The sequence below is a fragment of the Centrocercus urophasianus genome, unplaced genomic scaffold (genome assembly GCF_019232065.1).
Source record: "Centrocercus urophasianus isolate 14NV4802_14NV808 unplaced genomic scaffold, USGS_Curo_1.0 seq_16, whole genome shotgun sequence".
Taxonomy (NCBI): Eukaryota; Metazoa; Chordata; class Aves; order Galliformes; family Phasianidae; genus Centrocercus; species Centrocercus urophasianus.
Window position 1 is genome coordinate 14,579,032 of NW_024884711.1, and position 16,166 is coordinate 14,595,197.

The 16,166-nt window shown below is 36.7% G+C and overlaps 1 protein-coding gene across 2 annotated transcripts in view; it reads left to right on the top strand.

Moving 5' to 3' along the window:
* ANKRD28 (ankyrin repeat domain 28) overlaps window positions 1-16,166 on the top strand; it is a 105,164-nt gene that overhangs the window by 83,115 nt on the left and 5,883 nt on the right. For both annotated transcript variants that reach the window (XM_042816786.1, XM_042816785.1), the window contains exons 12-26: window positions 240-303; window positions 1,592-1,660; window positions 3,186-3,326; window positions 6,779-6,890; window positions 7,525-7,551; window positions 8,288-8,362; window positions 9,582-9,783; window positions 10,885-10,972; window positions 11,644-11,761; window positions 12,373-12,592; window positions 13,712-13,799; window positions 13,896-13,979; window positions 14,466-14,611; window positions 14,788-14,870; window positions 15,666-15,748. In XM_042816786.1, coding sequence (XP_042672720.1) covers window positions 240-303; window positions 1,592-1,660; window positions 3,186-3,326; window positions 6,779-6,890; window positions 7,525-7,551; window positions 8,288-8,362; window positions 9,582-9,783; window positions 10,885-10,972; window positions 11,644-11,761; window positions 12,373-12,592; window positions 13,712-13,799; window positions 13,896-13,979; window positions 14,466-14,611; window positions 14,788-14,870; window positions 15,666-15,748 — 1,600 coding nt within the window. The remainder of the gene's footprint in view (window positions 1-239; window positions 304-1,591; window positions 1,661-3,185; window positions 3,327-6,778; window positions 6,891-7,524; window positions 7,552-8,287; window positions 8,363-9,581; window positions 9,784-10,884; window positions 10,973-11,643; window positions 11,762-12,372; window positions 12,593-13,711; window positions 13,800-13,895; window positions 13,980-14,465; window positions 14,612-14,787; window positions 14,871-15,665; window positions 15,749-16,166) is intronic.

Consider the following 16,166-nt stretch of genomic DNA (forward strand, 5'->3'; position numbering starts at 1 on the left):
ACAACTTCTTACCTCAGCACTGCAAATTTTGTTTTACTTTTTCCTTTTTCAGTTTTATTTGAATGTGTTTTTCAAAACACTGCAAGTAACAACATTTAGTTTCAAAGGAATCTTGTTTTTGGTGTTTTTTCTCAAGTAGCTGCTAAGTTTGCTTTGCAAGCATTTCTCTTAAGGGTAGATGAGAACAGTTTTGTGAAAGCCTGCATTGCATAACTGCTTTACAAATACTTGATTTATAGGTTTTGACATAGACACACCAGATGACTTTGGCAGAACTTGTCTTCATGCAGCTGCAGCTGGAGGGTATGTAAAAAGCATTCATCCTTTTATTTTTAGTGTTCATTTCTTAATTGCTGATCATTCCTTTTTTTTATTATTCTTTCTTCTTTGCATCTCTCCTATGCTCTCCCCTTGGAATTATGTAAATGCGAAAATAATTTCAAGATGGATTCTATCTGCAAGCAATAAAAATTAATTAAATATTCAGCTGTATAAGTAATTACTGGAGTACAGTGTCCAGGTATCATCAGCTTTATCTTAGGTTTATGCTTGGGGATGAACTGGATTGTATTTTAATTTCCCGTGGGTGATGATACAATTGCAAAGATGTTGTGCCCTTCTAGGTGACCGTAGGGCGTGAGGTGAAGAACAGCAACTTTGGGCAACACGTTTTTACCTTATCCACAAACAAAAGATCAATCAAGCAAAATTGTAAACCGTAATTAAATCCCAGAGTTTAGATGGATGAAGTGGTCAGAACTACTTGTTCATCACTTGAGTTGTGATCTATATTGATTATTGTTATTGCATTGTAGGTTATCTATAGCAGCTACTCAAAATTGCCTGGAAGAATTGGGTAATAAATCTCATGATACACTTTGTGGGACACAAAAACTCCATTATAATGATATTTTCATTTTCTGTTGCAATGTTACTTAAGTAATACTGCTAAATAATCATTCTCAATGAAAAGTTACTTGAGAGGTACATTCTTGTTACAAATAATTAAGGTTAAAATGCTGTCTTTCTGTATAAAAACACATTATTTGTGACTCATTCCCTCATTCATCTACAATTTAGAAAAGTTATTAAGATTTTGTTTAAAGTGGCAGTTTATACATCTGTTAGTGTGGTCATATTGTATTGAAAATGAATTGCTTAAGTAAAATACTTGCATTGCATTATAACTTACATTTGAACTTCAAATATATACCTTAAAAACTTGTTTCTGTGTTGAACCCTGGTAGCAAAAAATCATGTGCTGTTCAGGTATAATTTTTATTTTATTTTTTTAAGAATTGAGTGTCCTATTAGAAGAGTTAACATCCGTGCCCTTTATGCATGCCATTTGATATCAGTACAGTTTTTGTATGTGCTTATGAAGTAATTTGGGTTCTTTTCTGGTTTGGTTCTGGAACTGTGAAATGTGTATTACATATACAAATTCACAGAAAATATACTGTTCAGAAGTTTTCATGTAGTTTAGTTGTAAAAAAAAAAAAACGTCTAAGATGCAGTTCTGGCAGTTAAAAAGGCCAATATTAAGAAACTGTAATCTGCAATCACAAGCAATATTGCATTAATTTAATAGGAATTTGGAGTGCCTAAATCTTCTGCTGAATACTGGTGCAGACTTCAACAAAAAGGACAGATTTGGGAGGTAAGAGATTTTAGAGCTGTACATTTTGAAGGGTTTCTGAAGTGTTATGAAATGCATATTGCTGCGTGGTCAAACCCGTTCATTTCAATTTATGTGTTTATAAACAATTATGTCCCTTATCAAGTTTTCTTCAGCATGTATTATAGAGAGCTACAGATATATATAGATACATATTTTTTTTTAGGTAGGTGCTCAGTCTTGTTTTTAAAGAGTGCAATGCTACAAGCCTTCACTGCTCAGAACATGGATGTAATGAGTTTATATTTCACTCATTCAAGGACATTAGCAATGTTTTCCAAATAGTACGGCAGTCTGTATGTTTGTTACTATTTCTGAAGGCTTTTTCTTTAGTTAAGAGTCCAACGCTTTATAATAACTTCCTCATATACCTCCCAGTATATCCATCTGTTACTGTTCCTTTCCTCATTTGTCGTTCCAAACAAGTTCTGACCACATGAATTTCTATTTTTGGTGTAGCATTATTTAAGTTCGCATTGCACGATCGCTACTTGTGCGAAATCTGACGTCCCATCCTGAAATCATTGCATTACTCATGCACTACTCCTGCCATTCACATCCTGGAAAATGAGATTTCCTGAGATGTGAGTGGCAGTAGTGCATGAGGGAAATGTTAAGGATATGGAGTTGTTTCGCTTTGACTTCTTCTGTTCTTTTCTGAGAAAGCAACAATTGTTTGTCACAACTTTTCTCATTGACAGCTTTGTTTTAACTTGCATGTTACACAAAACAGTTATTTTCAAGGATGAAAACTATTAAAGCAGTTAAAAATTAAGAAAATTGGAAAAAATAATTTTGGAGGAGGAAAGTAGAACATTTTGAAGTGCCTCCTACCCTCAAAATGGAGAAATTTGTAGAAGCAATCAGTTTTTATAAATAGAAACTGACATTCTTTATCATTGTGGTGCTAAACTGCTGTTTTGAGAATTGAAGGTAGAATAAGTTTCCCTTGACATGATTCATCAATACCAGTATTTCAGTGTGTCATGATTTTGTTACAAGGAAATGATGTTATATTTTCAAGATTTTTGTTTAACAATACCTCTGATACGTCATCACAGTTAGAAATACTGCATGCCTCTATTAGCTAAAAATATGAACTTTTTGAGGAAAATATTGACAACTAACTGTTGTATTTTGACCTTGTTTAGTTGCTGGGCAATTCTTGAATTTGTCCATATTTTTCACATAACTTGAAATTACCTATTTAACTAAATTAACTAAGATATCTAATGTAAACTATTTTTCTCTGTATGTTTAAACAAGAAAATTCATATAGAACTTCATGCCACAGTATGTGTATGTGCTGGCTGACAAATATGTCCCCTAGATAGCCTGTGTTATTAAATGGCCCCTCAAAGATAATTCTTAACATTGTATTCACCACAAATATTTGCTAAAAAGGGAAAGGAGGATTTAAGTTTCATTTTCGTTTGCATTTTCTGTCTCCCTAGTATTATTTTGCTGTTATTTACCTTTGTACTTTTTATTCAAATGTGTACTAAAGAACTCCACTCCATTATGCTGCTGCCAATTGTAATTATCAGTGCCTGTTTGCCCTTGTGGGATCTGGAGCTAGTGTGAACGACCTTGATGAGAGGGGTTGTACACCTCTGCACTATGCAGCCGCGTCAGACACAGATGGAAAGTAAGTGTGGCACGCTTTGTCCTGCAGAAATTATCTTTAGAAACATCTGAGCTGGGACTTTTGGGTGCATCCTCCCTTTGCTGAACGCATCTTCTATATTTTTTTAAAGGTTAAAACTGGCAGCGACTTGTTCATTGTATGGAAAATATTTCTGAGATAAATGAATGTGTTGTAATTTTTTTATTACATGCTGTAGAGCGGGTGTCCTGATGGCGAGCAGAGGTTTTGATCCCTGCTGCTGTGTAGTAGTGGTTGAGTAAATGTCGTCTGGGGGGGGGAAGCTATGTAACTTTCTGATGGCTGTAACCAGTAGGGTCATTTTACTTCAAGATCAAACTTCAATGAATGGTGATGGGGTGTTTTGTGGAGGGTTCTTCACTTTGCCCCCAAATCTGCGTAGTTAGTCGGAAATACTTTGTCAAACTGTGAATAACAGTAGGCCTATACCAGGATAGAGATGATCTAGACATTTAACTATGAGACCACTTCATCCATTTGGGATTCGATTAAGCTATTCATGTTCAGCATTAGAACTGTCTTGGTATAAATTTTTGTGAAGTAGTTAAACTTGTGTTAACAAAGTGCATCCAAAGGCCTTTATAAATCCATAAGTGCCTTTTGTGTGTGTTAGTTTTGTAACTAATGACTGTACGTACGTAAATTGGAATAATGTGAGTGCATACACGTGAAGCTTATGCTGATAGCACAAAATTATAAGGTTCATTGAGTGTCAGTTGTAGTGTATGTAACAGGCTTAAGAGGAGAGTCTCTTCTGTGTGTGCACATTCACACGGAGGTCCAAACAGACTGGTGTGCAGCATCCCATTTCAAAGGCATATAGAGGCACCTTCCTGGACAGTGATGCTTTTTGATGCTGTATCATCTTGTTTGAGTACAACAGTTTTTAAAAGATGGAGTAGCCTTTGGAATGAGGCTTGAAATTTGATGGGACACTGAAGGATAAATAAGGAATATTTTCATGGCCGTGTAACTCATGTTTCTCAAGTAAATGCCTCTTCTACATAAAGACAAATTTCAAAAGAAAATTGTCTGACAGTTCATACAAATGCATTCAAATGCAAGTGGAATTTGTTGAGATAGTACTTCTTTAACTGCACTCTTACATGTGTCATCTGAAATCTGGGAAGAAAACTTTCTGACTCCAGAGTGGCATGAGAAAACAGCATTCCTTTATTCCTCAAGTCACATACCAGGTGACTTGACAAATCAAACCTGCTTTCTCAGAGTTCAGGTTCTACATTTAAACAGTTAATACACTGGCATACATACTCATTCTTTCCCCAAAATTCATTAATATATGTTAATGTCCCTCTGGACACACGTGATAGCGGCCTCTGGTGGTTTTAGAGCACTTACTTTCTCCTCATTTTTCCACCATCAGCTTCATCACAGTGACTTTTGGCTGTCCTTTGACTGTTCTTCCCCAGCTGGGCAAATTTCCATTGCATGTTACACCATAATGAGCAACTTTTGCTATCTTAGTGCACTGAATCCCAAAGCAATATATGTGAAATGTGGGGAAGAAGTCCTTGCACCTGGTACATGCAAAGATAAAAGTAGTCTGTCGTGACTCCAGTGCTCCTGTGTAGCAGGATAGTTAAGAATAGCAAGGTTGTTTACACGCCAAGCACAGCTAAGCTGTAAAGTATTAGAACTAGAACCCATTGATTCCTTTTCCTAAACTATATATTGGTCTTTAAACTAATACACTGATACCTATTGCTAAACCGGCCTCTTCCACATGTTGAGCTAAGGTTAATTTCAGCTTCACAGTTGCTGAGAAAACTTCCAAACTGCAGTAGTTCTTCAAATAGCAGCATTTTTTCCTTCTAGAAGGAAACCCTTATAGAAGGGACAGTTGCAAATTATGATGGCAATATTGCAGAGCTTTAGGAGATATCTCAAAAGCTTTATTGTTCTGATTAATAGTTGGCTCTCTGCAAGTCGGACTACAGAGCAGGACGGCCCAAGGGAGCAGCTTTTAATGTTGATGCAGCAAGATGATTAGTAGCAGCTGGACAGCCAGTGCTGCTCAGCTCATATTCAAAATAGAAATTAAGCTAAAAGCAATTGCTGATTTGGAATACAAAGCCTGGGAAAAATGTCAGGAAGCGATCTACAAGTATATGGAAATTCCATGTGTATTTCAGTGTGTTTTTATGGGTTTTGTTCAGATTCTTTCAAGACCGAATTTTGAGACAGGGATGTTTTTGTTGAAAATTATTTTCCTGTTTGTTTCTGTCTGCAAATGATTCGGATCTGGAATGTACACCCAGTAAGCTGTACTTTGGCAATTTTAGAGAAAGATGCTCACAGATTAAAACGAGCTAAGCAGCATGTTAGGGGAAAAAAACATGATCTTGCTACATATATTAGAATTATTTAATAGTGCACACTAAGTGAATGGGAAATAAGCTACATTTATTTGTGCATTCAGAAATTTTGATTTATCTCCTTTTTGAGAGGCCTATTGAAGACACTCAAGTATTCAAAAGATGCAAAGTTAATCTTTCTGGGTGAAAAAGAAACAGTAAAACAATTGATTTGATTTTTTTATTTGTTAGAATGCTACTTGACAACTTTAAAGGACTTCACTTCTTGCAGAGCATGTTGAGTTTTCTGCAAAAAGTCAAATTCACGAAGTACAAAAGTAAAATTTAGATAGATAAGGCCATGGATGTTCCTTGTTGCTTGCAAAATTTTGGTTAAGTGGTGAGCAGTATGAAATTACAAACGCATGGGAATGGTGCAGTGTTTGTGTATGAAGTCTTTCTTAACAAAAGCTGGTACTAGTTCTTTAAAAGAGAGAGAGCTGACATCATTATCCCATTTCTCATCCTCCTGGCTTGAGTGTCAGTGCTTGAAACTGCTGATTGCATTCTGCCTTACAACCTCAGGTTACAAGAGGAATGATTGGTAGGATATGAGTATGTCATCAACTGTGTTTAGAGTGTGTATATATATAAATCAATAATTAGTGTCTGGTGGTGGAATAGAGTCAGTGTGACAACTACTGAACATGATTCTGAAGAACTCAGCTGTTTGTTCTTTTCCTTCCATATTAGGTGCAGAAAAACACTGCTATATTGTATAAAATACAAAAATAGTAATCATTTATATTAATGAAAGTATCAGCAGCTGTGTTATCTAAGAGAAAAATAGCCATGGAATATTAGCTGCAGCCTAGTCGTGGTTCAGAAAGTTCTGGATGTACACAGAGAAGGATTCTTTCAGATTCTGGAAGCTTTGTGATTGGCCTTAGCACTCAGTGCACTCAGGGAGGTGTTTTTAGTCCCAGCCAAAATCGTGTGCTAAATTGCTAGTCTTCTTTGTTACGTTCTATTTTCCAGTTGGATTGGAATGATTTATCACTTACTATAAACTTGAAATTCAACGTTTAGAGATGTGGTTCCATGTTTCAATTTAAACAGGTGCCTGGAATACTTGCTAAGAAATGATGCCAATCCAGGGATCCGAGACAAGCAAGGATACAATGCAGTTCATTATTCTGCTGCTTACGGCCATCGCTTATGTCTTGAATTGGTAAGAAAACTTCATTACAGGTGAGGGATGTAACACTGTCCTCACAGAGCAAAGGCAGGGCGTTCCTCCACCTTCATTCTTCACATCAGTTTAGGTTGTTAGTGGTTTTCAGCTCCTGTGAGAATAAATCTTTAAACACTTGCTACTCTTAAAATAGAGGCAAGATGGAAAGCTAAGGTGGGAGAAACTGGTGTAGAAAGATTGCATATTTGGAGATAAGGTAAGACTGGTTGAGGATATGTGATATTGGTTTTCCATTCCTTTTTTTTAATTTAGAATATACTGTTAATTTTTTTTCCTTATGGCTGAAGTAAAATACCCACACGTATCCTCCTGAGGAGTGTTGAGAAATTTTGCGGATTTCATCTGAACAAGTGAATTTAAATATAGGGAAAACCTGTCCAGTAAGGGTGCCTTAAATTAGTTTCCAAAGTAAATTAACAGCCTTACAATTGAATTTTAGATAGTAGGGCCTCCAGTTCATTTTTAATGTATCCTTTTGCAAAAACATGCATCTTACTTGATATGAGAGAATTTTGTCTGCTCTGTGTTGTGCAACATAATATTTTTATGCAGATTGTACTTTTATATTCAAATGTATTAAAATAAAAATTCTGAATGTTTTTAATTTCAGATTGCAAGTGAAACGCCTCTAGATGTTGTAAGTGTGTGTGATTTCTCACTTTTAAAGTACTAGGCAGCAAAAGGGAACGTGTCATTTAAAAAATGCTGCAGTTAAACATTTCTGCAGTGCCTGGATGTATTGTTTAATTTCAGTTGCAATGAAGACTTAATTGCAGTTCAGCATTGTAAAATACAAAAATATTTTTAAGCCATGAGCTGACTTAAACTTATGTATGACTGCTATAACATTGTGATTGTGAAAATGCAGTGATCTGAATGTATTGGGTGTTCACAAACACTGTGTTTGAATCTTCTACCATAAAAAGCTAAACACAGTCATGAAAAAGACCCAGGATTAAAACTTGAAAAACACTTGAAAGTGTCAAATAGAAATATATGTGTGTTTTCTTCCCTGCAATTCTTCTTCTCACCAATCCTGAAATTCCTTTTGTGTGAATGTCATCTATTTATTTCATACAATTGCTTTGGGAAGTCTTAATTTTACACTAATTTCTGATTTGATTATTGCATTATTGGGCAAAATTAAGCAACTGTAGGAGATGAGTATGGGGGAGGGGTTGCAGTAATTGCAGTTCAAAGCTATTAGAAAATTGGAACAAATCTGGAATCGTTAAGGAAATGGTAGTCTTTTATTTTTTTTTTCCTAATATTGTGTCTTATTTTTTAATCTGTGTGTACTGGAAGCTAGCAGTTACTGCTGAATGTTTTTAAAGGTGATGAGTTCTGTACTCACTCAGACTTTCTCTGTTAAGCTAATGGAAACATCAGGTACTGACATGCTGAACGATTCAGACAACAGAGCACCTATAAGTCCACTGCATTTAGCTGTAAGTATTTCAGTAGTCTGTGATGGGTCCTCCTCTAATTGCAAGAGTTGTTGGCATAGTCTTGATTCATTCCGGTTTTGGGTTTGGTGTTGTTTGGTTTGTTTTTAATTATGCCAATAAAATAAATTAAACCTGAAAACACAATGCATAATCACCCTGAATATAGGATGATTTTTGCTTTTCACTTGAAATTTGCTTTGTGGAACTGCCTTCGCTTTGACTCATATAATTAAGTTTTATTTTATGAATTATATTATTTAAACTTTTGTAAAAACTTATTCTACAAATAATGTTTTTTTTTTTAACCATCATCATTTATTATGAGAAATGTTTATCTTTCATACCTGTGCAAAACTGCAAAAACAGTAGAAGAGCGAACCTGTTGAAACTGTCAAGAAGTTGGGAACTGAAGAACAGCTCAGTGTGTAACTTTATTCTTTTCACTGGACTTCCAGCAGTGGAAAAACCTCAATGTACTTTCTGAAAATAGCCTGGGTCTCACGTAGTACATATATTGCTATATATATGGCTAAGGGAAAAGTAATCTCACACTGGTAAAAGAAAGCTGCTAAAGAGACTGTTCCTGGAAATTTCTTCTTCTGGAAATAGAGCTCCTATGTCTACGAGAAGAAATTCAGAGTTTACTATGGAAGCTATAAAGCCATAGTTGAAGTTGTTTATTTTCATTACTTATTTGGACGCTTTGTCTTGGTGCTTAACTACATTTTCTGTTGTATCCTTGTATATCCATTCTTACCTTTTTCTGTTTCGTTTTCTAAGGCCCTTCTCTTTTTACCAGTTATGGTAGCTAATTGTACTGTATTTTTTACCTACAGAACTTTACACCTTTTTTTTCTAAAATGTTTTATTTAAAACCTCATAGGAGTTAAATGTGCTTGCGTATGTTCTTCCCTTGAAATAGTCTGAGGATTATGTAACTTCAGTATAAGGAATGCAACGTGCAGCATTCAGAACACCGATGGTTTTACAAATTGGAGGCAGGGAAGATTTTATGAAAATGCTTTGTTGCTTATTTGAAGAACGAAATGAAAAAACACCAACCTTCCTGCTGAGAGAGTTTTCAAAATTAATTGTAAATACTTTGTAATGATCTGTATGCTGTGTCAGGAGTTCCTCCAGATGTAAAAATAAAAATAATGTCTTCACTGTTTTGTTTATGTAGTCGTGGGAAAACTGATGAATTTTCTCATTCTCTTAGGCCTACCACGGCCACCATCAGGCTCTGGAAGTGCTGGTACAGTCGCTGCTAGACCTTGATGTGAGGAATAACAATGGAAGGACACCACTGGATCTTGCTGCCTTCAAGGGACACGTCGAATGTGTAGATGTGCTCATTAATCAGGGAGCATCAATCTTGGTGAAAGATTATGTTGTAAAGAGAACCCCAATACATGCAGCAGGTTTGTGCTAACTGACACACTCTAACATTTTGGCTTTTGAAGTGGATCTTCCTTCATCTTTGGAAGTCTCTTTGCGTTCTAAGAGATGGTGTTAAGGAATGAGTGATCGCTTTTGGGTTACTGTTAAGACTTCTGGATTTTTATATACTTGTAGGTATAGATTATATAAATAAAGGTAACAAAGCACTTACAGTGGAAACCTGTATTAAGCCCATAAGTCATTTTAGCTTGTGAATTACCGTTCCATGCTACTCTCTAAAAGGGTGCAAAACATTGCGTTTTGGGTTGAAAAGGGCGTGAGACCTTTCAGTTCCAACCTTGTCCATTCAGCTAGCAAGACTAATTGCACTGAGAGGTGTCAGCAGTATGTTCTTGTTTCTCTCCTCGTCTTTCACACAGCCCAAATTTAGATGCGTGATTTGTGTTGCCTGTCCTGGCTGCAAAATACTGCTATCAGTTTGAGAAGAGACTAGAAAACTGTGTTCTGTTTCTTCCATGTTTTTGAATCACTCCTTACTGCATATTTTCAAATGATAGCAAACCTTCACGATGTTTTCTTACTGACTTCCAGGAAAACATCAATAAACTCAAAATATGGCAGTCATCCTTATTCTCTTTTTTTTTTTTTCTGTCTTTGAAAATAGGCTTATTTGAATTGGCATTACTGTTATAAGCTACATGGCTACACTTGCTAACCAATTCTGTGTATGACTGTGTATGTGTTTGCTTGTTTTAAGGCACAGGTATGAGATGTGATATTATATTTAGTTATTCCTTTTTGTGGACAGTGTGTAAGCATATACTCTTACAGCTGATGTGTGCAACCCAATTTGTATGTCAAAAATAAATTCCTGCTGGGAATTGACGGTTGCAATTGATTCTGTGCAATACTATATAATTGAGAATACCTCATATCCGAAATCATTGAGTGCTCATATTTTTTGTTCCTATCTATTAATATATGAAAATCAATTATATCAGTGATAAAGCTGTACACTGGCTTCTCAAACTGTGGGGTGTTAGCATGGGCAAGTTACTGTTGGCTTTCTGCTGCATACTTGAAGACAATTCTTGTAAAACTGGTATTTTGATGTTTTACAGCTACAAACGGTCACTCTGAATGTTTGCGACTATTGATAGGAAATGCAGAACCACAGAATGCAGTGGACATTCAAGATGGAAATGGACAGTAAGTTTTCAAAATACACAATCTAATATTCACAAATTACATCATTTTATAAAAGGGCAAAAATAAATACGATTTTGCATCAGTGATTTTTATTTTGTTGCTTTCAAATGAGGTGCTATTTGAACAAAGACAAAGGAGTGCATGTTTTACAATAAACAGCTTTGGCAGTGAAAAATGTCTTGTTCGATTGGGAATACTTTAATCAGGAATTCTGAATCAGTGGAAATTAACTGATTTTCTTGAATCTCCTGGCATTCTTGGAATAAAGGTAGTGCTAGAGAAGCTTATGGATAATCTAAATTTGCAGTGTTCTTTGCTAGTGCCCAGCGCCAGGATGAGGCACAAACTGAAATATGGGAAGTTCTGTCTGAACATCAGAATGCTTTTCTTTGCTGTGAGGGTGGCAGAACACAGTCTGCCCAGAAAGGTTATGTAGCCTCCTTGGTGAGCATCTTCAAAAACCACCTGGACAGGAGCTTGGGTAGCCTGATCTGGGTGTTCCTGCTGGAGGAGGAGCTGGACCAGGTGGACCCAGAGGTCTCTGCCAACCTCAGCCACTGTGTGTGTGTGTGTGTGTGTGTGTGTGTGTGTACAGCTCTTTTATATTTCAGCTGAGCACTGGTCTGTTACATTTCAGTGTAAATTATGCTTTAATTTCTCTCTCTGTGTAGGACTCCTTTGATGTTGTCTGTTCTCAATGGGCACACAGACTGTGTTTATTCACTTCTCAACAAGGGAGCAAACGTAGATGCCAAAGATAAGTGGGGAAGGACAGCATTACACAGAGGGGTAAGAGAATATTTCCTTTCTGTCTTTTCCAGTATTGTACACACTGAGTTAAAATACAGGCTTAGTTTGTAGCACTAATTAATTTCTTATTATTTTGATAATGCCATTCTTAGCTTTAAATTGTCTTTTTAGTTGTTTTCAAGGCTAGCTTTTGCTTGTTTGCTACATAACCTCAGAATTCTGTTGGATTTCCTGAATCTCATAATGTTGCTATAAGCTGTTGGCTGCAGAAGACCTGAAGTGTGACTTTTTGTCATGGGGTGGGGGACATGTTAATGGATGGAAGAACATTGTTGTATGTGCCAAATAGGTTTGGGTTTTATGTTTTGTTGTTGTTGTTGGTTTTAAATCTCTGACAGATAACTGACCTAGCCCTAGGGATGAGTAGTTCATTCAGTATAACTCCAATAAATTATCCTCTCCTGAATATAAAAGTACACTGCTGCTTTTCCAACAGAGTGGCTGTTTCCAAATGTTAAAAACAGTAACTATGTTTATTTTATTATTACTTAAAAATTTAAGACATTGCCTGCAGTTTGCTTAGTTCAGTTATACAGCTTGACACTCTACATGAATATTTACCAACTTGTTCTTTCATTTCTTTCTCTCAGGCAGTTACTGGGCATGAGGAATGTGTGGAAGCACTACTTCAACATGGTGCTAAGTCCTTATTGAGAGACTGTAGGGGGCGAACCCCTATACATTTGTCAGCTGCGTGTGGACATATAGGTGTTCTAGGAGCTCTCTTGCAGTCAGCTACATCTGTGGATGCAATACCTGCGATAGCAGACAATCATGGCTATACATCGCTGCACTGGGCCTGTTATAATGGTAAACATGAAAGCATGCTGGGGGGGAATGTATCTCTCTGTAGGCATAGTGTCTCACAAAGGATTTCCTATACAATCAAAGCATTCTGAATCTCAAGTATTCGACAGTGAAATAAAAATTGAGAATCAAATGAGCCAAAAAGAAAAGATTTTTTCTATAATGTTGGGCATTTTCTGGGTGAAAATGTACAGGGCTGTTATGTCACGTTTGTTTTTATTACTTCCAGGACAGTAATCTTCACATACTTGTAAATCTCCCTTTTCAATGAATTGAGTGTCGACACTGTATTGCTTAAAATCATGTATCTCATACCTGAAATCTTAAGTTAAATGTCAGAATGTAGATGTAACTGCAGAGGGAGTCAATAGAAGGAAAAGCTGAGGAACAAAACAGTGCGTTAACGTTGCTGGATGCAGTGTTATGTTTGTGTTATGTTTGTGTCAGGACCTGGAAATCATTTAATTAAGAACAGTTTAATTAAGAACAGACACTTCTGGTAATGTACCTGGGGAGGTGCTAGCCATTTCTGGACAGTTTTCATTTTGACTAATACAAATGTTTACGTTTTATTTTATTCTGCAGTCAGTCATGTACATCCAAACTTGATTTTGTATTAACTGTAATTAGCGAAGACAAGTGACAAAATGAAGTTTATGTATAAATAGCTTTGGGTTCCTTAAATAGGAAGCATCTTCATAACTTCACAAAGCAAAGCAAACTACTGAATTGTAGTTGAAATGGTTTCCAGGTGTAAAGACGTACCCAGATGCTTCTGTTTGACTGTTACAGATAAAATGTCCCATTGCTCATTTTTTTTCTCTTAGTCTTGGAAAAAGTGGGGTTCATCAGTTACAGAAATACAAAGGTTTTCACACTCTTGTATACTTTGTTTCTCCTAGCAAGCACATATTCTTTTTAATACAAAGCTTCTCCTCCATCAAATGGGTTGACAGTTAAATGCATGTAATTGTTAATACTGAGATAGATGTTACTAATACTTTACAACTACTTTAAAACTTAAAATATTGCTCAATCTAATTTAGATAAATATTCTAAATCGTAAGTAGTTCTTTTCCTTTTTTTTAATTTCTTTTTAAACTATCTCTACGTTTACTTCAGGTCACGACAGTTGTGTAGAACTTCTCCTGGAACAAGAAGTTTTTCAGAAAATGGAAGGAAATTCTTTCAGTCCATTGCATTGTGCTGTGTAAGGAAAAGCAAAATTATTCTTCGTAGACTTAATCATGGTATTTAACAAAAGATTTATCATTCTGTAAATAACAGCTTGTTTAATTCTTTATAGGATAAATGACAATGAAGGTGCTGCAGAAATGTTAATTGATACATTAGGTGCTGGTATAGTAAATTCAACAGATTCAAAGGGAAGGTAAGAGTGCATCTGCATGGTGGAAGAATGTATGTAGTGGTTGCATTCACTCTGCTAAATTCTGTTGTTTGTGTTTTTTAATGGCTACTCAGATTATTTCCTACTTCCCCCTTATTTATTCTTTAAAGATTGTTTTAAATTCTGAGTAAAAAAAATTTTTTTTAATCTAGTTCTGATTCAGTAAACCTGAATGGGCTTTTTGTTGCGTAGGCATGGTTAAAATTGCATCACTTCATGAGTATTATTTTATGTGTACTTCTCCTGTCTGAATCAAGTTCTATCTGTACTGTGCACTACACAGATAAGAGTTATGTATTTGAAACTTGAAGGTGATTTCTTGAAGGCACCAGTCACAGCTCTTAACGTTCCTGATCCCATCTGATCAGTGGGAGTGACTGCCCAGTCTCTGCACCTACAGTCAGGTCTGATGACAGTCAGTGTGTCTGTAAAAAGCACAGCTGAGCGTCACCATGTGATCTGTTTCAGGACCCCTCTTCATGCAGCAGCTTTTACAGATCATGTTGAGTGTCTGCAGCTTCTACTCAGTCACAATGCTCAAGTAAATGCTGTAGATGCTTCTGGGAAAACACCTTTAATGATGGCTGCAGAAAATGGACAGACAAATACTGTTGGTAAAGTATCTGTTTCTCCTGTTCAGTGTGTTGATCTTACCACAGATGAAGTTGCCTTATCAGTTGATTATTGTGGATATATTTTGTTAAAATATCATATTCATTTTGCACAAATGTAAACTATTAAAACTTTACAGACTGTGCTTTTACTTAATACAAACCTTTATTTCTTGCAGAGGTGCTGGTTAGCAGTGCTAAGGCTGATCTGACTTTGCAAGATAGTTGTAAGAACACAGCGCTCCATTTGGCTTGCAGCAAGGTGCGTGCATAGTCTGACCTCACTGGTACTCGTTGGTACTTTGTGTTACCAAACATTGTTTACAAATAAGTGTTTGCCTGCAGCCCAGCAGTGCCCTTGCAGCCCAGAAGGCCAACCTGCATTCAAAAAGGGGTAACCAGCAGGGAGAGGGAGGTGATCGTCCCCCTCTACTTGGCTCTTGTGAGGCCCCATCTGCAGTGCTGTGCCCAGGCTTGGGGCCCTCAGTGCAAGAAAGACACAGAGCTCTTGGAGCGGGTCCAGAGGAGGGCCACTAAGATGATCAGAGGGCTGGAGCACCTCTCCTGTGAGAAAAGGTTGAGGGAACTGGGCTTGTTTAGCTTGGAGAAGAGAAGGCTCCAGGAAGACCTCATTGAGGCCTTCCAATACTTGAAAGAAGCATAAAAACAGGAGGGGGAATGGCTGTTTATGAGGGTAGATAGTGAATAGGACAAGGGGGAATGGTTTTAAACTAAGACAGGGGAAATTTAGGTTAGATACTGGGAGGAAGTTTATCACACAGAGGGTGATGATGCACTGGAACAGGTTGCCCAAGAAGGCTGTGGATGCCCCATTCCCGGAGGCATTCAAGGCCAGGCTGGATGTGGCTCTGGGCAGCCTGGTCTGGTGGTTGGTGACCCTGCACATAGCAGGGGGTTGAAACTACATGATCTTTGAGGTCCTTTTCAACCCAAGCCATTCTATGTTTCTGTGATAAGAACTTATTACTTTGGAAAGGCATTCAAAGCTTTTTTTGAAGGTTATTTGCTATGTGACAAATGTTTATTCTGCATTAAGGGTCATGAAACTAGTGCCTTGTTAATACTGGAGAAGATTACGGACAGAAACCTCATCAATGCCACCAACGCAGCCTTGCAAACGTACGTATCCACGGAGTGGTTTTTTTCAGATTACTTTTTAGGGTGTTTTGCTGAGACTTTCTTATAAAGAGAAATATTTTTGCAAATTTTTTTTTCTAAATTGGTTGAATTCTGTTTGAATTGCTGAATACCAGGAGTTGGACCAACCTGAAGTGAGTAGGTATATTGTCCAAACCTGGACTTCTAGTTTTAGCTGAGTGAAAAGGATAAGAAATAAATCTTAATGTATTGTGATTCATGGAATCCTGTGTGAGATTACTGCAATCCATTAAGATTATCTGCACACCAGTGTATTTGTTTTACAAACTGAATAATTTTTCACTTAAAATTCAGGTTTTTTTAAATTCATTGGAGGCAAACTACTTTTTTTTTTCCATAGCTAACCATCAAAACCTAGCTAAGTGTGCTTGTATTATTC